Source organism: Callorhinchus milii, unplaced genomic scaffold (assembly GCF_018977255.1).
Source record: "Callorhinchus milii isolate IMCB2004 unplaced genomic scaffold, IMCB_Cmil_1.0 Scaffold11, whole genome shotgun sequence".
In the NCBI taxonomy this organism is placed as follows: domain Eukaryota; kingdom Metazoa; phylum Chordata; class Chondrichthyes; order Chimaeriformes; family Callorhinchidae; genus Callorhinchus; species Callorhinchus milii.
The window spans coordinates 9,959,351-9,987,132 of record NW_024704752.1 but is presented as its reverse complement, the minus strand read 5'-3'; the positions used below and the strand labels follow the sequence as shown (position 1 = coordinate 9,987,132).

At 37.9% G+C, this 27,782-nt stretch overlaps 1 protein-coding gene across 1 annotated transcript in view; it reads left to right on the top strand.

The window, feature by feature from the left end:
* Positions 1-23,139, top strand: part of prkci (protein kinase C, iota) — a 29,147-nt gene extending 6,008 nt beyond the window's left edge. The window contains exons 2-18 of the mRNA XM_007903764.2: positions 281-402; positions 2,217-2,306; positions 3,060-3,110; positions 4,623-4,708; positions 5,499-5,630; positions 6,192-6,246; positions 7,264-7,322; positions 8,278-8,454; positions 9,852-9,949; positions 10,429-10,515; positions 10,905-11,040; positions 11,678-11,765; positions 12,351-12,476; positions 13,243-13,322; positions 14,897-14,986; positions 16,627-16,742; positions 17,054-23,139. Coding sequence (XP_007901955.1) covers positions 281-402; positions 2,217-2,306; positions 3,060-3,110; positions 4,623-4,708; positions 5,499-5,630; positions 6,192-6,246; positions 7,264-7,322; positions 8,278-8,454; positions 9,852-9,949; positions 10,429-10,515; positions 10,905-11,040; positions 11,678-11,765; positions 12,351-12,476; positions 13,243-13,322; positions 14,897-14,986; positions 16,627-16,742; positions 17,054-17,141 — 1,681 coding nt within the window. The 3' untranslated portion in view covers positions 17,142-23,139. The remainder of the gene's footprint in view (positions 1-280; positions 403-2,216; positions 2,307-3,059; positions 3,111-4,622; positions 4,709-5,498; positions 5,631-6,191; positions 6,247-7,263; positions 7,323-8,277; positions 8,455-9,851; positions 9,950-10,428; positions 10,516-10,904; positions 11,041-11,677; positions 11,766-12,350; positions 12,477-13,242; positions 13,323-14,896; positions 14,987-16,626; positions 16,743-17,053) is intronic.
* Positions 23,140-27,782: the final 4,643 nt, after the last annotated feature.

Below are 27,782 nucleotides of genomic sequence, written 5' to 3'. Positions count from 1 at the left end.
GAGGCTGAAGGCCCGGCCACCGATGGGCCAGGGGAACGGAGGGTACGGGCAGGTAAGTAGGGGGATGGTAGGTCGGAGAGGTAGGAAGGAGCGAGGCCGTGAATGGCCTTGTAGGTGAGGATGAGGATCTTGAATTCATCCACTAAGATCTACGACAACAACTTGCATTTATACCACGCCCTTCATGTGGGGCAGTGTGTGGAGCACTAACCTATGGCACCACAGTAAGAATGCAAGTATTAGTCTTGCTGGCTTCTTAATTTTCTTTTTTTAATCCAAGGGACATCATGATTACTCATTTTGAACCCTCCATCACGTATGAAGGGCTCTGCAATGAAGTTCGAGATATGTGCTGCTTTGATAACGAACAGCTTTTCACAATGAAATGGATCGATGAAGAAGGTATCATTTGCATTTTATGACCATTTAGAAACAATGTTTTTGATCTTGGTGGCTTGGCATGGATAAAGGTGTGTGAGTGAGGGGAGGAAGAAACGTATTGTTCTGTTAAAATGCATTATGTGAAGCTGTATTATTTGGACAGTTGGAAGCTTTACAGTTTATGTGTAAATTATTTGTGCCCTTTGACTATTGATTAAAATAGCAACGTGCTCACAAGTTAGTGTGCATTAATTGTCAGTGAGGTGGTTTACAAAAGGAAAAGGCATACTGGCACAGTGTTTTGATGTAACAACATTCTGGGCTATGAAGTGCTGCGAGTTGTGTTTGCCCTGCAATGTGTGTATGTGTGTACACACAACACACACAACCCTAGTTTTATCCATGTCACTCAGGTTTAGGTAATCAGTTTACATTAAGAATTTGCTGTTTCAATTTGTGAGATTCATCCCTGTTAATTTTAAAGTATAAAATATATTTAAATATAAAATGAAACCAGTGACATTCTTCCAAGCATTTGGGGATTAAAATAGAAGCTACTGAATGACTGACTGCCTTTCTTCCTATCTTTCATACCTCTTGAATCTCACATTTTGCATAACACTGAGGTGTTAAAAACTTTTTGGTTGTCGAAACAAAGCTACCAAGTTTGAGACACTTGATGCCCACACTGTACTCGTATAAGATTTCAAAATGTTTATTCATTGTTTAAATTGATGAAAGCAAGACTTTGTAAAGTAAGCACGACCTTGCATTACATGCATTCATTGTTTTAGCCTGATCAGGTATGTTCAGGTCGTCTGATCTTCCATGTTTAAAGAGAAACCCTGTATTAAAAGAGTTTAGGTCTCTTTTATATTGGCCTGGCAGCTACACTGAGTGTTTAGAACTGAATTTTATTAAATAGATAAAAGTTGTAGGCAAACTCAATTTTGTATAGATTAAATAATTACGTTATTTTGTTTCCATTTTATTTTGTGAATATATTTATTTCAGTTGTAAAAACTGAAACGTTGCTTGTGGATAGAGGATAGAAGTTCAAAATCCTCGTCCTCGACTTCAAAGCTCTCCATGGCCTTGCTCCTTCCTACTTTTGTGATCTGCTAACGCATATCAACCTGACCTCTCCCTCTGGACAGCTTCACGTCTCCCACCTGGCTTACCCCACCATCGGCGGTCGGATCTTCAGCCTCTGCCCCAACCCTTTGGAACTCCATCCCACAGTCCCTTCGCCTTGCTCCTACCCTTGCCTCCTTCAAAGCACATCTCAAGATCCTCCTCTTCCACCGCGCCTTTGGCCATCCTCCTACCGTTACCCTCCTGGCTCTCCACCCCTCCTGATTGCAACCCCCTGCTCGGCGTCAAATCCTTGACTGTCCAGGGCCTTGGGAAATCCCTCCGACGTGAAAGCCATTATACAAATGTAATTTGTTGTTTTTGTTCGAACCCTAGCCTTCTGAGGCAGGTTATGATATTTTTATGTTGCCTACAAAATAGTCATTGAACTTTACAGTAGATCCTGTGAAGCGCTTTCAGACATCTTGACGTTATGGTAAAGCGCCATATCAAATGTCAGGAGTAGTAATAGTATTATGTCCCCCACATTACTAGGCTCTATAATCAATCACCAATGATTATATAATGCATGGATTTTTAAACCATATACTAACAGCGATACTTGTCCTTCAAGTGTATTTCTAAAACCCTATTAAGTTTGAAGTCTTATGTCTTTAGGACCTTTTTAATCTTACAATAAATGTGATAGAAACATAAGTAAGATATTTGTAATCTTACCATTCTGCTGTTTTTAAACACAGGCGATCCTTGCACAGTCTCATCCCAGCTGGAACTTGAAGAAGCCTTTCGACTCTATGAGCTGAATAAAGACTCTGAGTTGATCATTCACGGTAAAGCATAAATATGTTGGAATGTCTTGCCTTTCCTGCAATTTTTTTAATAAATCGTTGCTTCATTGGTACATGTTTTGCGTCATGGTACGCAGTAACAAAATATTCTTTTCCTATTGCCGGCCTCAGTTGGTCTACAAGATACGATGCCAACATTTACCAGCTCTGAAAAGAAAGGCACATTTCAGTTGTAATTAGAGCATTTATATTAGATGCCTTGCATTGCTTTTTTTCTTGTTCTGTAAATAGAACAGCACTTTGCTTATGGTGCAGAAAGTATGAGAGGACATGGTTTATAAATAAAAGGTAATACATTTTCCACCAAATGCAGGATGTTGAATATTCAAGTTGAATTGCAATACTTAATTTCCCTGAACTAGCTAACTCCTGAAGTCACACCTTCGTTCACTGGACCTTTGTGACATTTTTCTTCACGTTCTGCTTCATGTCCCCACAGTAATTTAGACCTTTCACTGTTATCAGGGAAAAAGACCTTCGTGCTTTTACCTGGAGTCAAAAGCGTTCTAAGACACTATCTGTGTGAAGGTGCAATATACGGTAAATGCAAGTTGTCCCTTCTCTCTGGCTTTGCTTTGAAATTCTAGCAGTAGTATTAAGTCGGTATAACTTATGAATTTATAATCCGGGAGACAGTGTAGGTGAGGCAGAAGGCACTAACTCTTCCACAGGGTATGTTAAGAGTTTATGTAATCTATTATATATTGGGCACTGATTGGGTCTTCCTCTCTACAGTATTTCCCTGTGTTCCCGAGCGGCCTGGCATGCCCTGTCCTGGGGAAGACAGTAAGTGATATTTATATTTTTCTTTTACAAATTTTGCTAGCATAATTATTAATTGCTTAGAATGCTGAGTTTCTTCCACACTTTAAAACCCACTGAGGCTTTTTATTGTGAAGCTCAAATACTTGTATCTAATTTTTACATGCTGGCCATTGCAAATTAGAAATCTTAATGCCTGCATTTGAAGAGCTTGTCTTCAAAGAGAGATGTCATAAACCAGTTATTAGTTATTTTGTGTAAAGATAGTAACCAAAGGCTAACATTGATCATAGGAATGATCAGTTTACTTTTCATTCGATGTAATTTCTACACCCTACAACCAATGCACTGAATTTTATAGTGACTCATTTAAACTGATGAATGAGCTTTAAAGACTGAATACTGAAATCCATGTTGTGTTTATTGACTCTGGCAGCTTTTGTAACATTTGTTTGGTGTACCTGGAGTCCAGTACCATTGGCTAAATAAATTTGGTCTCCTCAGATTTAAAAAGAGATGTCTGAGAAATGGAGAGTATAAAGAAAGTAAACCTGCAACAATACTTTGAATTGCGCTGTGGCAGCTGGGCAATATGGTACAGATTCTGGTTAGTAAAGGGCAAACAGCAGCAAGTACATATTTTCACTGGGTTTGATGAACAACTGGAACAAGATACCAAGAAGATAGTTAAGGCCAGGAGATGGGCTCATTCAAGAAACAGCTTAATTCTGTAGTGGGAAAACTCTTAAGGTGCATTTACAAGGGTGGCATGGAAGGGCAATGATGGGCAATGTTGTAGCATGGAAGGGCAATGAAGGGCAGTGATGGGCAATGTTGTAGCCATTTTTCAAACGACAGAATGCCATGGTAAGCAGCCTGTGAAATGCTGTGAGTTACTATCAAGCTAGTTAATGTCTAGACATTGACTGCCACCTAGTGCCACAGATGTGATTTGGATGAATCATGCCGTTAGCAATTTGATCAGCAGTGAATAGAGGGATATATAGTAATATCCTTTTGTTTGATATTGCACCTCATCACACCTTCTAGATGTCTCAAAGCGCTTCACAGAATATATTGTAAAGTTAATTGACTGTATATTTTGTGGGCCAAATGCGGTAGCCGATTGCGCACAGCAGTGTCCCACAAACAGTCATGGACTGAATGATCATATTATTTTTTTCTTGAAGGGATCATTATCCCCGGAAAAGTGTTCCACCAATCAACTAACAGCCGGGTTACTACTCACTGTTAGGCAAACAGAGGCGTATGAAGTAAGGAAACTTGCTCAACGTTTCGCCCTTAACCCGGGTCTTCTTGCTTGCGAGATGAGTGCTCTAATCACTAGGCTACAGGACTCCAATTGGAGTTGAGGTACAGATCATACATTGATCTAATCGAATGTTACAATATTAGAGCAAAGGTACAATATAATTTACATTTACATTGCATCTTTCATGTTGCGAGGATGTCTCGTGTGCTTTGTTGCGTTGGCTATAGCCTCTTTGATTCAATATGTGTTTTCTTTATCTATAGAATCCATTTATAGACGAGGTGCACGGCGCTGGAGAAAGCTGTACTGTGTAAATGGACACACTTTCCAAGCCAAAAGATTCAATCGAGTGAGAACAATTACATTTTATATATTTGGGCATTAACATCATTATTAAATTTTTTTTCTCTTTCTTCAACACCTTTCTTTGTCTGTATCAAGCATTCAAAATTTATTAAAACATGAGCCAAGTAAAATAAACTCTCCTGAAGCAATTCTCTTGACCCAAAGCTGAAAAGAGCACTTCTGATGCCATTAATCATTATTAAATGTCCATGTATATGACAGAAGATTACGAGCTAAAGCACCAATTAATATTTCCATTTTCCACACAGACTATCTTTATGTCTTGTCTGAGTGAAGCTGCCAGTTTGTGACAAATTGTCATCAGCATTTGTTCTCTGGGCTTGTGCCACGAGTAACTGGATTGAGTGCGCATGTGTGGAGTTTGTCTGAGGACTGGATCATGCTGGGTGTGAAGCCTTGCACAATCGAGTAGACTGCTGATACTTGCTCATGGCACAGAATATAGGGGACAGAGTTTCATTTCACAGAGCCTTTCTTTTTAAATGGCTTGCTTGAAAATAAAATACCTTGTATTTTCCTTGGAGGTATGTACTTGCCAATTAAAAATGCTTTATTCCCCAGCCCATTACTGTTTTAGATCTGGTTTGACTTGACACACATAAGCAGTCTGTGTGCGTAAAAGTTTCAAGTTGAGTGTATCTCTGTAGTTCCGAATTCAGTTTGATTTAACAGCATGGGATACGGTATTTGGGAAGGTGATTAGTTCAATCTGTTACTTATTATTAATAAAGGTTCTTGTATCTGACTGACCTTGTTCTCTTGCTTTCTCTTAGCGTGCTCACTGTGCATTCTGTACTGACCGCATTTGGGGTCTGGGTCGTCAGGGCTATAAATGTACCAACTGCAAGCTCCTAGTCCATAAGAAGTGTCACAAATTGGTCACAATTGAATGTGGACGACATGCTGTAAGTATACAATGCCCAGTTGTTTTGTTTCTCACAGTTCTGCTTTTTCCTTCCACAGAATAAAATAAATGTACAGTTTACTATTAGTTTTCTTTTTTATGGAAATTGCTAGTGTAATTTATTGGCTTTTGCATTGCCAGAAAATGGCACTCTTCCAACATTAAGTGTAGGAATAATAAAACTATACATTAGAACTTTCTGGTATATTAGATAATGTCCAGATAGTTTTCAGCTCAATAAACCTTAGTTTTACATTTGGAGAGATATACAAAACTTTGATTTCAGGGAAATGTCAGAGCCTTGCAACAGTTCAACACAGACCTAATTTTTAAATTGCTTGTGGATTGAAATAAATGAATTAAACATTAAATTCAGACAGTCTTATCTCAACAAACTTTTTTGTTTAAAATGGGAATTTTGTTTGATGAACATTGTTTTACAGACGATTATATATAAAGCATTATCAGTAGGCAAGCAGTGTTCGTGCAGAGTTTTGTTTCAGTAAATTTTTGTAGCAAGTAGTTTTGAGCTGAATATCAAATCTTTATGGTTTTTGTTTAGGAGCAGATTGGGTTACCTATGATGCCACCATCAGATAATGTAGAAAACATAGCAGGTAAGCAGAATTTTATAATATATATAATAATGCTGCTTATTATAAGCAGAATTTTTATTTCCTACTGTAAAAATGTTCAGTCTACCTTCCTCCTTTTGAGGTCTGCAATTGTTGTCATTGAAATCAGGGACAGAGCCTTAATCCATGGACAACTATTGCTGGCAGTACCACACATGTTCTATGGAAGGAAGCCATTACTTGAGTTATGATGGACAGTCTCTATTGAACCCTCACCCTGTAATCTATAAAATAGTTTTGGTTCTTAAAGGCATCTTTGTCTTGGTCAGCGCCGACCCTGACATCAGCCAGAAAGAAGCCAAATGAAAATCTAATAAAGCCCCCCCACCCCCCCAAATTCTCAGTGAAGTAATCATAGCTAGTTCTTCTCACTGAAAACATTCCAATGCAGAGTCGCAATTACTGCATTGATGGAAAAAAATCTATATCTTAGTCGGTACTACTTATGGTGTATGGGGTACAGTATATTCAGTAATGGAAGACGGGATAAAATAAATATTAAAAGGTTTGCGCTGAAGATTCATTTCAATTGCTCAAGCGAGAATTTGCTGGGATTTTCTAGTTCACTGACCTAGCACAAGGCTTGGGTGTTAGCCAAGCAGTGGTTTGCAGTGAGAGAACCAAAGTTGGAAATCCAGTGCTGCGAGACATTTGTGCTGCAGGGTATCTATATAAAAAAAATTCCGACTTTTACAAAGTTATTTATGAAATGCAGATTTTATAATGGCATCTGGAGTTGTTAATATTAGTATTTAAATTCCTATCTTTCTTTTCAATAATATATGCTATTCCAGAAGATAAGATATGATAAAATGTGTGCTGCTGCATTGTATTCTTCAGAGTAGTGCACAATAGTAGTGAACAGTGTCACTTCTATTATAACTGCATTGTGTTTTTTGTGTTTTTCACTTGAGTATGAAACAAATAAAAATGTTGCTTATTGCATATTGTGTCTCTTTGATGTCTTCACTAAAATATACATTGCTTTATGTTTTGCAGTGATTCCGTACAAATCATCCAGCCAGGATCAATTGGACCATGTTGGGGAGGAGAAGGAGGTATGGAATCAATGCTGGGTTAATAATCTCTAATATAATCTGTAATAGTAATGGATTTCTTTGTAGGTCTAAAAGTCTAAGATATTGTAATTTGTTGACAGCTGAAACCTTATTTTCAAAGGAAGCCTAAGCTTCAAAGGCTTTTGAAGAGAGTTGATATTAAGATTATTTTTGTTCTCTTCCCAACTGTTGCTGTAGCTTTTCAACAATTGATGCAAATGACATTGGAGGAAGCTCCTGACTTGAATAAGTTACTGAGGGTAACTGACACAAACTCCCATTATACAGTCATAAATGTCAAACCCAAGAAGCTACAGCACCAACTCTATTCATTAACTGAGCGCTTCATTTTACAACAATACTTTTGAATAATTATTATGCTATCAAAATGATCTGTTTTGTCGGGCGCTGTGTATAATGGGAAAATAAAAATCTGAAATAGAATAATTGTGCTAAGAGTTTTCGATAGGGTTATGCATTTATTTAGACTTTTGTTAGACATTTGTTACTACAGCACAACAAAGTTATCAGTCAAATGAAACGTTCCAACAAAATTCTATCAAATGTGTGAAACTTAGAGCAGTCATATGAGATTAGACTATTTGTTATTTTAAGGCTGCATAATAAAGGCAACCCCTTCCACGGGGTAGTGAGTGGATGAATTAATTGAGAGATGAAATGACCAGGATTATAATAATATTCCGTGCATTTGATGTAGCACTTTTCACGTCTTCTAAACGTCTCAAAGCGCTTCACAGAATATGCTGTGAAGGATTAAAGGATTAATTTAAATTAAAGGATTGTCAGTGTTTAGAATACCCAGCAAATATAATTGAGCCTCTCAGCAAAGTAAATAGTTGGATGTTGCCTCCAGTCATTGGGAAACATGCTCAGATTCATGATTTGGTGCATTTAGGACTAAGCTGCTAACTGATTGTGCTTCTTTCTTTGACAGGCGATGAGCAGCAGAGAAAGTGGAAAAGCTCCCTCCAGTTTAGGCATTCCTGATTTCGATTTGATCCGTGTCATTGGCAGAGGCAGCTATGCCAAAGTCCTCCTGGTCCGACTGAAGAAGACAGAGCGTATTTATGCAATGAAAGTTGTGAAGAAAGAGTTGGTTAATGATGATGAGGTGCGAACAATCGATTTCCATTTCCACTTGTTCAAAGCATTTCAGAAATCCAATATAAGTTCACATTGCTTCTACAGAACAAATACTGAAAGATTCATAGCATTCAATATTATGCTGGAGAGAGAAAGGAGATTTTCTTTGGCGTTTCAGCTCGTAAGAATGCCAGGATTCTAAATTAGCAAGGCCATTGTGGCTGTTTGTCACAACAAATGCCTCCCAAGGCCACAGAACATCCTGAGTTCCCGGCAACCTTGTAGCCATGGGAAAATACTCTTACTAAATATCTATTTGAGTGAAGAGTCACAAATCCAAGCAGCTTCTTTTAATTGTACTTTGGAAAGAATCCACTTCTACTATAGACTTTTAAATAAGTTTGTGTGGTACATAATATTACAGAATTATCGATACTGACACAAAGTGAATGCAAAGTAGGTTTAGCTCAGCGTTGAATGTTTAGCAAGATTTCAATCTTAGCTTTGCCATCAAAGAAGATTGCTTTTCCTGGGTATGGTTTAAATTTGTGTAGATATGAAGTATATGATATTGATCATAAATCTTAGCAAGGTAGATTCTATCTTGAAGTCAGCTGGTTGTACCCTGGAGTAACAGAGGATGCCAGCATTGATATCGCCGAGTTCTTGCGCCCCATTACAGTCTCTGATCTGCTGCAGTGTAAATCAAGAGAATTGTAAACTGATTTTTAGAGCTGAGAGCAGTATGGGAATATGAGAAAACTAGTATGGGAATCGCAGCATTATAGTTTGTGCCTTAATTTTACCCAACAATAAATGTAGGCGATGAACAGCGGAGAAAGTGGAAAAGCTCCCTCCAGTTTAGGCATTCATGATTAAATAAAGTAAGCTAAACAGCAATTTTATGGAAGTGTATAAAATTCAGTACAGAGGTCGCCGTTTAGCCCATCTTACCTTTCCCTATTGAAGTTATCTACTCCAATCCTTTTTTCCTGCATGTTCCCCATATCAAGTTGTACCTTTATTATACTGTATATCTTTTAAGTGTCCCTAATTTTCTTGAAGACACAAAGGCTTTTAAATACGTTTCTGCGATACATAATACTACACAATCATCAACACTGTCACAAAGTGAATGCAAACTAGGTTTAGCTCCAGCATTGAGTGTAGGTTTAGCTATTAGCATCAATAACTACTTGTGGTAGCCCATTCCCCTCCCAATGATTCCCTCGCTTTCGGAAATACAATTCTTCTATTCTCCCCATTGTTTCTATTAAGAATGACAATGCCCCTTGTTCCCATCTGGTTTGAGGATAGAGCATGACTTCTTAATAATTTTTACCCGAGTTATTTTGGTTTGGCATGAAATGTGGATTGTGTGTGACCTAATATGTAATGATACCTCTTCCTGCCTTTTTTTAACAGGATATTGATTGGGTGCAGACAGAAAAACATGTGTTTGAGCAGGCATCAAACCATCCCTTCTTAGTGGGACTGCATTCCTGTTTCCAGACTGAGAGCAGGTACAGGAAGATTGTAGAATTGCCTCTGCTTTGATAAAATGTAAATCTGTTTAAGTGCTAATCAATAAAGTGTGTACATTTGCTCTGCTGGTGGAGCGAGTGATTAGTGTGGGGTATAGTGGTTAAATAAATCACAAGTGTGGTGATGCAGTGTAGACAGGGTCAGAATAAATATTGGACCATTGATGATGCTGTTGTAATTAAATCCATTGGTCCTGAACAGCTATCAGTGAGACGTAAATGAGGTGATGCGGTTACAGCAAATTGCATTGCTTTCATAACAAGCTGACTGCTTTCATAACTAGCTGACTGCTTTAAGTATTATTTTTTTAAAAGTTCTATTTATTTTTAATACCAATTAATCCAGAGCTACACTTACTAGCTTCTCGAATGTGTTTCTTTAAAGTTGAAAAGTAACATTCTTCTGATGAAGGAGAAATCAGTTGCTTTAATGGATGATCCACATCTTTTGACTGCAGGTTGTTTTTCGTCATTGAATACGTCAATGGTGGTGACTTGATGTTTCATATGCAGCGACAACGAAAACTGCCAGAAGAACATGCCAGGTACACGATGGAAGTTAAGCTGTTTTGGAGGAAGTGGAATTATTTTAAAAGATGCACGAGATGAAAGGCTGCTTACCAAATATAAATTAATCAAAATAAATGTCAAAGTTCAAATTCATGAGCAGCCTTGCAGAAAACGAGTTTTATCGAGTGTTTTACTTTTTAGAATCCCATCATTGGGTTATGGTTTACGAATCAATTAATTCCTTTTAAGGCGAAAACCTTGGTTTTACTGCTGCTCTAGCAGATTCATAAAAATTGACCGGTGAGACAGATCAGAGTTAACGTTTCCAGCTTCGTTCCAGGCTTACTCTAACCATGTGGCTTGTGGATATTTCTATGTTGTCACTGTTACTACATAATTCGATTTTTGTTTTAAATTGTGATAGGTTTTACTCTTCAGAAATCAGCCTGGCTTTAAATTATCTTCATGAACATGGGATCATTTACCGAGATTTGAAACTGGACAATGTCTTGTTGGACTCTGAAGGACACATTAAACTAACTGACTACGGAATGTGTAAGGTAAGGTTCACCCACCCTGAGTAGTCGATACAATTTATTGTCGATGAACTCATAATTTCAATAGTACTTCCCCAGATTTATATTAATAAAAAATCTCATTAAATGGGTTGCATTTGCTGAAAAGGTCATGTTTTCAGATGACAGACCACAGGTCAGTACTGCTCAGTAGACCCAGTGACAATGTGTTGGACTCCCAACCATAATGCTGAGTAAATTCTATATTGATCTACTGTTGAACAATATATGCCGGTCCTGTGCAGCAGTATCCTTCAGTCTTTGAAAGGAAATAGTGGCAGGACTGGCCTTGCGCCCCTTATCCTAAAATGGAACAGATTAGGTAGTGATCAAAGAGAAGTGTGTAACCTACATACTAGCTGGAAAACGAGAAAGTGGTGACAGTGTAGGACAGTCTGTGAAACAAAATTATATTTTGGTGACTTTTTGTTTTAGCAAAATATGATCTGACAATTGTTCAGAAGAATGCTGTTTGTTACATGTCTACTCTATGTACTTCTCATAAATCTTTAAAGGATGTAATGTGATCAAGGAACGGTGAAAATCACATTTTGTTTGAATTCGGCAGTGTATTAATTTGCATAATGATTATAATTAATGCTTTGCTGAATTTCATTTACAGGAAGGCTTGAGGCCTGGAGACGCAACCAGTACATTCTGTGGTACTCCCAATTACATCGCCCCAGAGATTCTGCGAGGAGAGGATTATGGTAATGTTTGGGCAGTTCCTAATTTGAATATACATTGGGAGTGAAAAGGGAGAAGTATAAAGAAGCATGTAGTTTTGTGAATACAATAAGCTGCAGACTTTACAGAAAGTTTGTCTGCAACGGTGCCTGCAATGTGTTACCTATCTCTTGAATGGCATTAGGGGAGGAACAATTAAAATACTCAGCCACTTAGTGTTTCTGATATATTAGCTATTTGGGCACAATAAGATCCAGAGCAGGTTGTCTCATTTACCAACCAGCAACTGAACACCTATCAATCCTCAATACCACAGAACAAATATTGGCTAAAAAGTACCTTGTCACAACTGATTTAATACTAGGTACCAAATATTGAATTCAGACATCTATTTTAAGCTTCTTTTTACTGTGGTGTGGTTTTATATCTTTAAAGACTTGGACTTCACACAGGTAGCAATTTCGTACGAGGATATATGTTATGGTTGATCTCCCTGGGATTTTTGAAGGATTCTTTAACCTGATGTAGGAATGGAGAGTGGCAGAAAGTAATAGCGCCAGAACCACTGCCTCCTTTGGGTAGATGTAATAACTTTTATTCATTTGCAGGATTCAGCGTGGATTGGTGGGCTCTCGGAGTGCTAATGTTTGAAATGATGGCAGGACGATCACCTTTTGATATTGTTGGAAGTTCTGATAATCCTGATCAAAATACAGAAGATTATCTTTTCCAAGGTGAAAGACTATTTTTTCCCTATTTTTCTCCATCCTGTTCCTGCTGTCTCAATGCATTGCTGAAGGTAGATTTCTATACAATGTAGATATTAATCCCTCTTGTCTACCTAATGAACATCTTTTTTTTACTTTTTTCTCCCCTCCCTCCCCTACAACCACCAAACCCAGATGCATAGTTTTAATTTATTATGGACTATTTTTTCTGGTGACTCTTATGGTTTCGGGGTTTATGGTTCATTTTTTCCTACAATGGTCTTACAGCTCATCTCATAAGTGGATCATGTCCCCTACGATCTGAACGTTGTACTCTTTCTATATTAGGTCCATGGTGTATGGGCGAATAATTTTCCACTTGTATTAGTTTGTGTAGTATTGCCCTTCACTACTTGAGACTCTCAAAATGGCATATTACACAAGTTAGGAAACCACTAATTCAGATTGCAAATACAAACTATAACATAGGAAATACTTTTAAAGGAGCTTAAGCAAACGTTTTTGTTGGGATTTATTCTCTCTTTGGCAAGGATAGTTCTGGGAATCTTTAACTCTGAAATGAAACATTCATTGTAAAGAATTGTAAACGAATACCGTTTATTCAGTCAAACATTTAGATTTACGGGGCTCATGTTTTGAGTAATTTTTAGTGCTAGTGATGATGATGAACATTAGACTGGGCGTGCAAAAATTTTCCATTTATATTGCACGTTTCATGTCAGGAGGACATCTCATAAAACACAACTGATGTATTTTTCTTTGTGCATTTCAGTGATCTTGGAAAAGCAAATCCGTATTCCACGCTCGCTTTCTGTCAAAGCTGCAAGTGTGTTGAAAGGATTTCTGAACAAGGTATGGTTTTTGCAGAAATATAGCAATTTTCAACGGCATAGCAATTTACTGTTGGAGTTTTACTGCTGCATAGCTTTGTCAAAAAAAATTTGCTTCAATTTTTACATAATAATTGATATCAACAGATATATTTTTGAGTCCTATAAGCTACTAACTTGTCTGCCTTTTATTGAATAATAGCTTACCTCCTCAATCACTTCAGAATTACTGTAAACTCTGGATAATTTGTCACTCCCAAGGGAAAAGGCCCAGTGATGAGTAAGCCATAGGTCCTCATAACATATTGAAAAGAAGAGTGGTACAACTTCTATTCTTGGTAGATTAGCAACACACCTTTGTACTCTTAATCGATATTGGAGTTAATATTGTACTCTTGAGTCATTGCCTATCCTCCCAAAGATGGAATATAACCAGTAAAAATAAAAGATTTTATTTAACACTGGTACCTATATTGAGCAACTGGCAGTCGTGCTGATGCCTATTGGGTATGTATCGCAGAATACCACTCAGCGCCGCTCTGCTTTGTCTGCTCAAGCAGCTCCCGCTTGCAACGGATACATCTGAGCGTGTGTACTCAACCTTTGTCTTGGGATAGGGCGGGGGAGTGGGGGGCCAAAGCGTGACCCTCCAATAAAACGGGCGCTTGGCAGAGGTTGAGCGTGCAGGCTCAGATGTATCACAGAGCTCACAGGGGCCTTCTAATCTATTGGAGGCCTCACTGCATCCGAGAATGCGAGCCCAGGGTACTGCAGCAGTCATAGGATAAGGTGGGAGGTCTCTGATGCAAGACACTATCTTATAGGCCGAGTTATCCGATCAATTTTACATTGTAGATACTTGCAAGAATTTCTACAATGCGAAGAGTTACGTGCTAAGCAGAGTGATGAGTAAAGTGAAGTCCCTTATTACTAATTTTATGAGAAACTGGCATGATGACTTAGGTGATAGTGACAAGTTAAGCTAGGGTAGAGGTCTCTGTAGTTTATTTGTATTTGGAGGGGCAACTTGCCAGAACATTTCCTTCTGGTTGTCAAAACGTGTTTGCAAAAGCATAATTTGTCCCTTGCACTTGATCTTGTTGTCTGAAATTTAACATTGAGCTCACCCACGCTCTTTCCCTTTCCAAATAATGATAGTTCCCTTCAAGCGCAGTATAAATGGTTAGTAAGAGGTTAGCAATAAATCCTTACACCACTGTGAGCAAAACTGCAATCAAGCTTGAAGCCTTCCTGAAATAATTTTAATAATGAAAATTTGTGGTTTTGAAAATGAGCCATTGGAATCCTTCATGGATGCATTCTCCTATCCACAATGGGTAAATTGGGTAATTCAACATTAAAATACCTGCCTTTTAAAAGTTTTTAGTTCTCTCCATGTGTCCTCCCTTTCACACCTCCTGATATGTTGAATTTCCAGTTTCTTTTTTCCTGTTGCTATCATTGATCTCTCCAGGATTCCCGAGTACCAGTGTCTCCTAGCTCCAGCTTCATTCATCAGTCATTTTTGTTTTGACGTGATTTTGAGTCCCAACTCTTATGTTTATTTGTCTGCTGATCATTCTGTTTTTATTCCAGGATCCAGCAGAACGACTTGGCTGTCACCCACAGACAGGATTTGCTGATATTCAGGGAAATCCTTTCTTCCGCAACGTCGACTGGGATTTGGTGAGTGAAGTGGGGGAAAGGAGAAAAATGGAGCAAATTGTAACAAATGAGGAGGGGAATTGCAAACAGCATTAGAACAAGATGGATTGATTGTGGAGCTTGACCAACAAATAGGATCCCATTGAAAGCCATTTGCACGACAAACAGGGTAGTTTATAATAATCGTAGCATTTCATATAATGCCTTATCACGTCATTGAGACTCAAAGCGCTTCACAGAATATATTGTAAAGTGAATTGACTGTGTATTTTGTGGGTGAAATAAGCTATTTTCAAGCATGGTTACCTTAACTTAGCAACCAGGTGGTTAAATGATTCAGGATTGCAATACTTCAAGCTTTTCTGAAATTGCAGGTCCTCCGAGACTTTCCTCTGGATAATACTCTGGGATACTTTTTGTTTGTTTGGAGGTTGAATGAATGGGGAGTAATGGTAGACTACATTTAGGTATATCTATTATATCCTATGTGCAGACTTGTTCTATTGATTACGATATAACATGTTTAAGATCAGTAACATCAAACCCTCAGTAAAGATGAAAAATGTTAGGCCTCAACTTTAATCTTTGAGGATTCAGGATCAGATTCTTTGGCTTTGTGTCAATAGGTTATTGATGGTACTGGGTGGATAGGTTGCTGACTACAGATCAAGACTTACTTTCAACAGTTAAATGGTTAGCGCAAAGGCACATGATAGCTATTGCTTTCCTGATGTTCACTTAAGTGGAGATGTTAAACATTTATTGACTGGCATTATTCACACAGTGTCTCATTTATAAACCATTATATGCTAGCTGGCAAAAGACCTTTTTCGCTCACTTTAAAAACACTGCACCATTAAACAAGCGGTGCCAGAATTTGAGTTTGGCGGCAAAATTCAATTTGTACTTATTCGATCCTAAACCGGTCAAGAGCAACTTCAGGATCGTTGACATCATCATTCCTTTTTAAATAAGTGTAAAGAAGCAAAAATTAAATTTTTACAGAGGATTATAATTAAGATTTTTTTTATTTCTGTGTCTGTATTTGTGTTTAACAGGGTTGTTTGAATAGTGAATCCTCATCCCATGAGTAAAATGAATTTGGAGATGACAGAATCTTAACAGTGCAAGGGAGTTGAATTAACATTTGCAGTTGAAGCTGAAACATCTGGGTTAATGACTGTGGTCTACCGATGTTAATTGAGCTCCCACACACTGTAGAGTTTAGTGACTCAATAGTGTCATTAACTCTAATCAGAACAATTTCAAAATTTGTATTTTTGGTGAATTTACATTCCCTTCATTGATATCAGACTGGGTGAATAAAATTTAAAAATATTCCATTCCCAGTTGTTAAGTGTCAGCTTTCAGGTTACATCTAGCAGATTAAAGGAAGCTTTACTGCTTCTTAGCCCCATCTTTAGAAGAGTTCTGTTACTGAGGTATTGTGAAGTTTTTCATTTAAATCAGCCATTCATGTGCCACCTTTGAATGCAATTGTTAACTTAGTTCCCTTGTATGCTATGGACATATGATCTTAAGTAGGTTGGCTGAGAATACTTCCAACTCTTTTCCCATATGAATCATTGAAACCATTAGAGCTAGGCTGACCGCAAATGTAAAATCAATCTGAGAATTAAATATTTTTTTATAAAATCTAGATGGAACAGAGACAGATCATTCCACCTTTCAAGCCCCATATCTCAGGTGAATATGGACTCGACAACTTTGACTCGCAGTTCACGAATGAACCCGTCCAGCTCACTCCGGATGATGAGTAAGTAATGCTCGTTCATTGCCATTCACGCTTTTTTTTTCATCTCAACTTTGTCAATCTTATTCATGATCTGTAACTTCTCTTCATGATCTTGAAAATGTTGAATTAAACCACCTCAAAGTCCCATCTACCAACTTCCTTATTCGTTTGCATTTTGGGTATTGGAAATCTCTTAACGTTGCTCAACTCTAAAGGGCAATCTTCCCAAGACACCCAGGGACAACTTGTTGCATTAAAGGAACTCAATGCTGCTTTGAAAGAAATTTGCTGTGTTAATGGATTTCTGATCTTTGTTTTGTCCATTTCTTTAGGGATGCTGTAAAGAAGATTGACCAATCAGAATTTGAAGGTTTTGAGTACATCAATCCTCTTCTAATGTCAGCTGAGGAATGTGTCTGATTGGCTCCAATCTGCAGACTGTACCAATGTCTCTAATACTGCATGTGAAAGAGCTGAAAGCAATGAATTTCCTCCTACAACAGCTGAGGCCTTGTCTTCATTCAGCTAACAGTTCGAGAGTATTTGTCGTCACAACTGTAATCCAACAAATGGCTGGAAAGCACCTACGCATGTCTATTCTAATTTAACTTGAGGCTGCAGAATAGCTACTTTACACTTTCTCTTGAGCAGCCTAATCCTTGTTTCCTGATATTCCCAGTTAAGAATAGTGAGTTAGTGGTGGGTAGTTTTGTGTGGTCTAAGAACTGACTTTTTTTTTCCTGGTGGGGTGAAGGTACAGCCAGGTTTGGTTTTATTCTCAGGTGATACAGAGAACCTTATGAGCATGACCTGAAAGCTTTGTTTCCTTCCCAGGAACTAGTACCAGCCCTCAACTAATAGTATTTCCTCGAAAGTTGGCAGCTTATGGTTATGACACAAAATGCCTATTAATGTAATATCATTTTATCTATTAGAAAAGAGCCATCTTGTGTACATGTAGATAATTATTTCAAACACTACTTCCTCCCATCAATAAGATAATATGTAGGAACTGTCCAAACCGTGTTGCTGTTTATTTTGTTCACTTAAGACGTTTTAGGGAGAAAAAAGTTATTTCAAGGTTTTGGAGCTAATATGAGAAATAGAACACTATAGATGTTGGTAATAAGTGTATAGATGTACTGTTTATCACATTTACATTGATATTGAAAGTGCATTTTATTAAGCAAGTAACTTTGCATACTGTGCCACAATGTTAAATGCAAGCTTAGCCCTCAAGTATAAAGTGAAGTGCAGCTAAGCCACCAGAATTATGTCTGGGACAAGGAGCTCTGCAACTTAGAAAATAAGTGGCTACATATTGTCCCAATTCTTCATGGTCAAATGGATTATGTGACCTGTCCTGCTAGCTTCCACAGATGTAGTTGACCTGAGAAGAGACATAGGGTTTGTTAGATGTAATGGGAGTTCATTAAAACACTAATTTGGAAATATAAGAAGTTACATTCCATCTTTCATAATCAAACACAATAATGAAAATTTTAAATCATGTAACATTCAACCATATTCACAATAATATGACAAGTTGTGAAGATGTCCTCATTAAGTCTGCAGAATTGCTCTTTTCATCATGCAATTGCCACAACACAAGGCATTTGGGCTCAAGTGCTTCCTCCTGTGTAAGATGTATAAGTGACACAAACTGGTTTCATAGCGAAAGAGCTGTAACGATGTTTGCCAGTGTTGCTCTGCACGTTCCCCTCTCCCACGTTGTGGCACAGGATAAAGAAAAACTATAAGAAAACGTACAACAGTTCAATTTGTTTAAAAAATAGCAGTTATATGGTTAAATGCATTGCTTTAACTTTTTTAAACAAATTATTTTGAAGGATATTCTTCCATACTTTTAATGTCAATTTGAAAGTAGCAAAACTAAACCAAAATTCTTTTTAACTCTTTAATTTGAGTACAATTTTATATTAAATTTTAGGACGATGCAGCTTTAGTACTTTATCGGGTGTTCTGGACTGAACTGAATTAGCATTGAAGAACTATTTGGTATGAAGTTGCTGTTTTTTGCAGACACTTATTTTCTGGGTGGTGGTTTCATCTGGTTAGGGATTATGAATCATAGCCTTGCATACTGTAGTTACTCAGTTGGTTAGTGACTTTAAAAGGACTGTATTCTACTGAAATGTTACATAATCTTAAATCGTGTGTAGTTTTCCTCCAGGGATGTTCTGAGTAGTGCATGTATCCATTATTGCCATCCAAGAGGTCAAATAATTTCTACACAACATAACTGCTTCTATACTGCCTCCAACCAGCAATTCTAACGCAGTGTAACTGACTTGAGACGCTAGAACGTGTACACGTTTCTCCCTTGCCTTTAAATCATACAACTCCTTCACTTTCCTCTGCATAATATTATGGAGGACATTTTTGGGACCCGTAAACCGATTTTATCCTTTTATCTGTTTAATATAACAAACTATAATGAAATTCACAGTCTAAATTTAGTCACACTATTGGGCTGAACATGATCTCCATTTTGATTTGTGTTGTCAAAAATGAGAGTAGTCAAAGGGCAGGGCAGTGATGTAAAGCAAGCTTATGATGCTGTGATCAACAGCACAGAATGATGAATTGTCAGTGAACCACTCAGTATGATCCAGTGTCATGCCACGACATACATTTGCTCACTGAATCACTGGGGAAGCCCTTTTTTTCAACATCAACATTTTAAATTAAAATTGAATTAATTATATATGCATGTCATCGAACTGTTGAGGACTGAAATGTTAGGGAATCTTATCACAACGCATTCCGATTATTTTTGGCATTACGTAGACTATAATTTTGTCTGAATGTAACTTTCGGTATAAGTAGAACTAACAAGGGGAGCGTGAAGTCTGGAGATTTAATACTAAGATTTGTCAATTTGTCAGTGGGTGGGTAAAACATTTGCTCTTTTGCTAATCACTGAACCATATGTAGAATTGCAACTGTGAGAGTCAGATGCTTGTTAGCAGGGCTCTGAGGTGAGTATGTTCATTGATGAACTGTTGGTTCTTCTGTCTGTTACATATACTTTTTCCCTTCATCCTGAGTATTTTGTAATTTTTCATGTAATATCTCAGGTTATTTCAGTGTTGTTCATTCTTAATTTAATCTGGTTTTACTAGGGTCAGGCACCAATATATTAATCAAATTAGATATTATGTTGTGTTGTAATGATTAAAAATAACTCCTTGCTGCTTTAACAAGGTGCTGTGAGAATATAACTGTGACCACCTTGAACAAAATGCCGTACTATATAACCGCTTCATGTGAAAGAACTGAACTGCTGTTTCTTGTTGTATTGGAGTGCCCTTTAAGCACAGTTTAAACAGTTTGTTCCCTCTAGGATCCAATACCATGCCTCACATTGGCCTAGTGCAATTCAGTTTTATAACTAATAGTATGAGCCTCTTCTTGTAGTCTTACCTTATGAATTTTGGAAACTTGTTTAAAAACCCAGTTGTCTAACTCAGTCTTGATATCACAATTGAGAATACATGGTGTCCTTCTTGAACAGACAGCATCTCCTTTTGTTGCCCAACACAAAATATATTGAAAATCTAAATAGCACCATGTATTAAACTTTGCAAATGTGGTGCATCGGCAGATATTTGAGGATTTAGTGTCCAAAAGTGTCCTGTGCTGAATGATCACCAGTCATTGGCTATATTTTCTAATAACTTTTATTTTTGGTTTTTTGAGAAAGTACTCATTCCTTTTGTGCTTGTGCTCTCTTTCCCTGGCTTTCTCGCTCACTTTCAGATACCATTCAAAGGTTGAATTCCTTTTGAGCAAATTGACCTGTCTTCTGGTCAGGAAGGTCTCACTTGAAAATGTCCGCATTTAATAATAGCATCAATGTAACTTCCAGAAATTCTATACCCAAGACAATAACATTGTTTAAAGAGAAAATGGGAGACAATCACATTGGTGTGGTTCATGGGCGCTTTAGTAATAGAAAACAGAGGGTAGTGTAAATTTAGTATAACTTGATATCTGCATTATTCACTGTAAATCCAAAAATGTGTTAGTCTATGGAGTTTTGATGTCTATTGCCCCAAAGTTCTATGCAATATTTAAGGAAATCTAAATCTCAAACCTTGTTCCCCATCTCTTCCAGTTACCCGTCAAAATGACATCATATAGATAGGCAGATATCTAATATCTTTGTTGGAATTCAACTGTACCAAACTTCAAAATTTCTAAAGTGAGGCATTACATAGTCCATTCCAAGTAATCAGAAAATGAGAATTTTATTTCATATTTTAAATTTGTTAGTTTTCAAATGCTGTGCATTGGTGATTGTAGACAGAAATGGTTAGTTTAATCAGGTATTCAGAATTGGTTGGTTCTCACTCTTAATGCCCTGAATTTACTGTTTGTGCACATGGACCATAACACACAAGTGGCAAAAAAGGGAACGATTGCTTTATATATTAAAAAAAAAGGTGGTAGGAGGGTGGTTTATAGTTATTGCCTTTTTAAGGAATTAGTTGAATAAATTGATGCACAAATGTTGATGGACTACAAGTGTCACGTTTTACATTCTCTTTTAAATGAATATTGTGTTTTTCCTACATATTATGGGGCTTTTCACTTTGAAATGGATTCAACAGTGAAGCAACTATTCTCGCTTGAAAGGCCCAATATCCTATAAGTTGAGGAAAGGACTACCTCATTTGGAATCTGTGGTCTGTCCCATGTTAACGGAGACCGGCACTCCGGCACAATACAAAGGTTCAAGTTATAATGTTGTCTCAAGACATTTAAACTGAAGTAATGCAGAAATAGATAACTGCTACTGGCTGCTCTGTCCAGTGCAATCTTCAGTTGATTGGGAACAGACTACACTGTGAGGGGAATAAAATGGTTTTGAACCACAATCGATTCAGTAATTTCAAAATTTATATTGAACCCTGTCATTATTTGCTTAGTAGGTATTACAAACTGGATTGACGAGGTACTGTGGGAAAGAATCAATAACTCTTATGACGTGGCCACTTTTAATAGAAATCTTATTCCCTGCCTCCTCTGTTTTGTGTACATTTAAGTACATTCATATTTTTTCACCCACAAATTGACTTTACAGTATATTCTGTGAAGCATTTTGAGACGTCTCAACGGCTAAAGCGCTTTTATCAAATGCAAGGATTATCATTATTAAATCTCTGGTTCATGCTATACTATCCTTCAGCAGAAACATGGACATCTCAAAATTAAATGACATGAACCCCATTTTCCTTGTAGCTTAACTCCGAAGATTGTTGCTATAAAGCAGCAATTATCTTTGCTATAAAGCAGCATTGAGTATGCTGGTAAAAGTTTATTGGATTTTACAAAATGTTTTTCTATTGAAGTTTTTTGTAATCGGTTGAGATGTTATTGACCATGTGAGGAATCAATCTCTAAGGAATCTAATGAAAAGCAACTAGTTTATCTACAATAGTTAGTATATTGCAGAGTACAAAATTAATTTTCCAAGTTGTGTTACTAAGACTTAATCTGTCAAGAATTTGAAATGTAAGTGACCTTAGATCTTATTTGTTGCTAGTACTGTTCAAATAAGCTACCATGTTTTCCTGCATTCAGTCACTACTTTGGTGACTCGTTTTGTGAAGAGATTTGAGGTAGATTGACATGCGAGCTTAATCAAACACAAGTACATTTAACCATTACTACCCCCACTACCACCCATTGACTTCTGATCAGAGTAGTTTATCTATCTGTATGAATTCTATCAGGTTATTTAGATAAAGCACAAGTGGACATTGTTTAGAAGTGAAAAGTTTGTGAATGCAAACCAAAAATATAATTTTCACCTTTCATAAATTGTGTTTTATATGTTAAATGTGTGAAGGGCAACAAAGGAGATCTGGTCTCTGTGAGATTAGCTTGTGGAGAAGAGTATGCTGATAAAAGTTTATTGGACTTGCCATATTCTTCATATCATATTAACATTTATAGATCTTATTGTCCATTCTCAACTTGTTTGTGTCAATTTCCGTATTTTTAATTTAGTGTACACAATGGGAGCAGGTGTAAAACAGCTTAAAGTTAACTTTTATTGGATTGTGTTTAGTGTTGTACATTTACTTTCTACACTTTACTATAACTACTTTCACTTTGAAACATGAAACCTCTTTATTTTTTATATTTAAGTTGGGCAAATGCCATAACACTACATTTGTTCTTTGTACTTTATATATACTGGTTTAAAAACCTGTTTTCTAAAACTGTTGTATTGACAAGATAGCTGAACTTGGGTTCAAAACATGTCTTAGGTGATGCATCATGCTGTTTGTTATCTGTTGGTGTTTATTGTCAAATACAGTAGTTTTCATTCCTCAAACTGGGAGATCACTTTTTTAATAAAGTTAAATAATGCACAATATAAAAATTGCATCTTGCAAATCTTTCAAAGTGGTTTAAAATATCTCTTTAACCATGTATTTGGTCAATACCCTAAAATTCTCCCATCTTTTCCTCCCCACTCTGGTTCCCCCACCCTTTCATCAAGGACTTGGGGGTGGGGCACATCCTGTATGAAATATAAATGTGTGTTAGGGTAAAACTCAAATCACCGGTGTTTCCCATTCCTGACTATGAGTCTTGTATCCCCTATTGGGCTGCAACACTCATTTTAGAACCAGACATGAAGAATGGAGACTTGGATGAGCAACCAAGGAGATTGTTGGTTCCTATGGAGCTGTTCCTAGCACAAGTCCTCATTCTTTAAGAGAGGAAAGGAAGAACAATATGTCATGTTAAATTCATATGTTTTTAATTCAGTTCTAAATGTTCCATTTCAAAGCCATTTGTGCCTTTGATGAGCCCCAATGAACTTTTGTTTTTTGGATGCAGGGTTATACAAATGTGATTTTTTGTTGTTTGTTTAATGTTGCAATCTAATTTAGTAGTCACGAAGGAGAGTTTGGCTCAGTTGGTAACCCTTTGCTACTGGGATGAATCCACAACCTGCTATTCTGGATGACAACTTCAAGGTTATTGAAGGAGTTCACTGATTTTTTTTAAATGATTCTAATCCTTGGGCGTGCCACTGCTTGTTAATCTATTGCACATTTGTGCTGTCAAGAAAGGTTCGGGTTTAGAATCCTCCAAAGCAACTGGATTGAAAATTAGACTACAGGATGTGTTTGCTTCTCCACTCCAGGGGTTGCTGATAAGAACCAAGTCACTAAAGATGACTTTGTTTCCCTTATCACATTCTCAAAAGCATATTTGAAAATAGCACACGATGAGTATCTCCAGCTCCATTGCTTTGCATTCACTCAGCTGTCAGAGCACAGTAATTCCGTGGAGAGAACAAGATTGAACTTTAACCAGAACAAAGTCGATGTTCTTTTTCAGAAGGACTTAACTGCTGCAAAAGCAATCTAAGCTAGTCAAGTTTACTCGGTCAATGGTTCTAGATCTTGTGGGATTGGGTGTGGTGCTTTAATGTTATCATACAGTTACTCGCGGTGTAACAATTCAAACGGTCAACAGTTCTATCCTGTTTTAGTGGTTGACATACCTCTTCTGTGGCTTAATTATGTTGGGTTTGTCACCCTGTTAAACTTATGCAATAACACTATGTCTAACACTATATCAGGTAAAGGAAATCTGTGGAACTGGTACTGTATTATTCATTCTATAATTAAGGCAAGTTAGGTCTGGACATTTATGGTTTGACTAAGTGTACTTTTTCTCTTCAACTGTGCCTTCGGTCACCTCCCACCCAAAAATTGCTGTTGATGTTAAAGTTTTTTTTTAAATGTGTTGAAATGCAACATGAATGTTTAATTTTGCCAGAGATAGACAGCTGTTCCATAATTGGTTATTATGACACTTTGTTAGCTTGTTGTTGCTTCTTTTAAGTGATGTTGGTGTTGCTAAGAAAGATAAACAAACAATGCAGATCAGATCTAAGAGACGAGTTGATGGAAGGGTGTAACTCTTCCTGTACGTACCACATCCTGCACCTGCAACTGAGGAGTAAATTACTCCAGATTTACTATTTAACAAATAAAAATCGTAACTGTTAAGTCTGAAGTTTTTAAGTTAGGCATTTAACACTTTGTATGACAGGCTGCATTATTTGGTGAGTAATTGTGACCAAACTAATAATGCCACATCATAAGAACAAAAGAAATAGGAGCAGGAGTAGGCCATTTGGCCCCTCCAGCCTGCCTGGCCATTTTATGGCTGATCTTCTAATCTAATTCCATTAACCTGCCCTATCCCCATATTCCTTTAGTTTTTAAAAATCTATCGATCTATCTTGAATATGTTCAATGCCTGAGCATCCACAGCCTTCTGGGGTAGAGAATTCTATAAATTCCATAAACCATGGTGGAGCAACTACTGTATTTGTTGTCAATTAATGATTTAACGACTTTTCCACCTCCAAAGAAAAACATTTTACCAAATACCTTTTCATGAAGGCAGCACATTTTAAATGACCAATGAGGCTGCTTCAAGAAGGTCAAAACTGGCACAGATCTCCAGCAAGTCATTTTGTTTATTTTTAACACATTCTATTTACCGATTGCTGATTTGATTGCACTTTTTAAGGGAAGAAGGGAGAAACCAGGTAACTACCAAAACAAATATTTATTGGATAAGGGTATCAAGGGATTTGTGGCAAGGGGAGGCAATTGGACTTGATCTACAGAACAACAAAATTACATTTGTATAGCGCCTTTCACATGGGGAAGACGTCCCAAGGCATTGAACAATCAACAATTTTGGTCTTGAGCTGGGTCAGGGAGGGTGGAGGGCAGGGGCAAAGAAGGGTGACTGAAGGCACGGTCAAAGAGGAGAGTCTTGAGACGGGTCTTGAAGGAGGCAAGGGAGGAGTCTAGGAGGAGGGACTGCGAAATGGAGTTCCGGATGGTGGGGGCAAAGTGGCAGAAGGCCTGCCCACCAATGGCGAGGTGGGAAATGTGAAGTAGACTGGAGCCACTGAGCGGAGGGAGTGGGCAGGTTGGTATCCATGATCAGCCATGATCTTATAGAATGGTGGAACAGGCTGGAGGGGCTGAATGACCTCATGTTCCTATGTTTTTAATCTAATGACTCATGAATTGCTTTAAAATTCACAGATTCAGATAGGACCCAGAGAATACCAAACCTCACATAACAGGTTGGTTTTGAATAACTATCCGACTTACTTGATTGTTCTGACAAATATAATCACAGGAGAGCCTCAATACAAATTATATAACATATTCTAAATGATATATTACATACAGAAACAAAAATTGCAAGGATTATTATTAAATTGAATCAGAACTTTATTTTTTTATGGGGCCCTTTTTTTACCCCCCGCTTTATCTGCCAAGTCTGACACTCAGCCAAGACACTGATTGACAGGATATTCCCAGGCTGTCAGCAGCACTCTCACGCTGGCTGCCTTATTCAGTTGGCAAGACTACCCTCCCCTTAAATCGGGTTGGGATCTATCTTGGGGTGGGGGGAGGAAATGACCTAAACCAGTTTCCTGTGATTCTCTGGGGTTACATTCTTACCTCAAAAACCTTTAAGGGTATACGTAAGGATCTTGAATGGACTACAGAATTGTGTTTTCCCAATTGACAATTCTTTGAACCAACCCTTATCTCTCTGGGAGGAAGTATGTTAGACTTGCTAAGACATTTTGCAGATAAGAAAGGTGAAGGGATTTCAACCTTTTGGTCCGAAGTCCTGTGCTCAATTAACTGAACTATTCAGGATGTTTTGGGGGAAAACATAAATTACTGTCTCCATCTGAGGGAAGAAAGGGTTGCAGTTTTCCTTAAACTGATGAGAGCATATTCTGCTATTTTTGTTACGGTAAATATTTTTACATTCTACATTATCTCTGACACTCACGGTTTCAAAATAACCATGGAATGTCTAATAGGGGCTAATCCAGTAATGGATACCAGTAAACGTGTTACACAGCACATAACACAAATGTAATATCCATTTTTTCTGAATATCCCATAAAAGTAGAAAACTACCACCATCTGCCTTCACGTAGCTCAAAACTTGTCAATTTGATCTCCTGTGGATGTCTCCATGAACGAGCTTGAGTGTTTCTATAGAATATGTGATGCATCACTTTTCTCAGATCCTAGCTGGGGAAGATGCTTGTAATAATAGCTTATTCCATAGAATGGCTTCAAATATTAATTGTAGTTTTCTGTATCAAATAATTTTTCTTAACTGTCTAAAAGTGTATGTATGTGTATAAATACATATTTTCAATAATATTTTTACTCCCAAGATCCTTTTTTTTCTCTATTTGATAATTGCGAGGGAGGAATCTCGTTTTCCATACGTGTGGTAATTTGGTTTTCTAAAGTGGTCCGGGCAAATATCGCTGCTGAGCTATTTCCACTGAAAGGCATTGCCTAATTTCAATCTATTTACCACCTCGCAGCGGGGTTGATCAGCCCCTAAACAGCTAAAAGATGGGTTAATATTTTTTGTTGTGGCCCTTTGGTTTTTCACGGCCTCCGGGTGCGAAAGGCGCTAAACAATAATAAATTGGTCATTTTCAATCCACGACCGTTTGTGGGACACCGCTGCTGTGCGCAATTGGCTGCCCCGTTCGCCCACAAACATACAGTCAATTCACTTTACAGTATAGTCTGTGAAGCGCTTTGGGGCGTCGGGAAGACGTGAAAAGCGCTGTATCGCACGCGCGGATTGTGACTATTATCACCAATAAACGCAGTTCGCTCCTCTCGATGGGGTTTTGGAGCCCCTGACCGGGCCGGCCACTGGTTATCACGTCTCCTGCGTTCGATTCACTTTAAACGGTCTGATTCTGTGAGGCGCTCTGAGGCGTCTGGAGGACTTGACTTGGAGCCGCATCAAAGGCGAGGACTATTGTCATCATTCTCCCTTCTGATGATGATTATTGTTTTGTGGTGCGCGTGGGCCGGGCCGGGCATGCGCGCCTGCGTGTGACGCGTGCCTGCGTGCGTGCGTCTGACGCGTGCCTGCGTGCGTGCGTGCGTGCGGCCAGGGTCGGGCTGATGCGACGTAGGC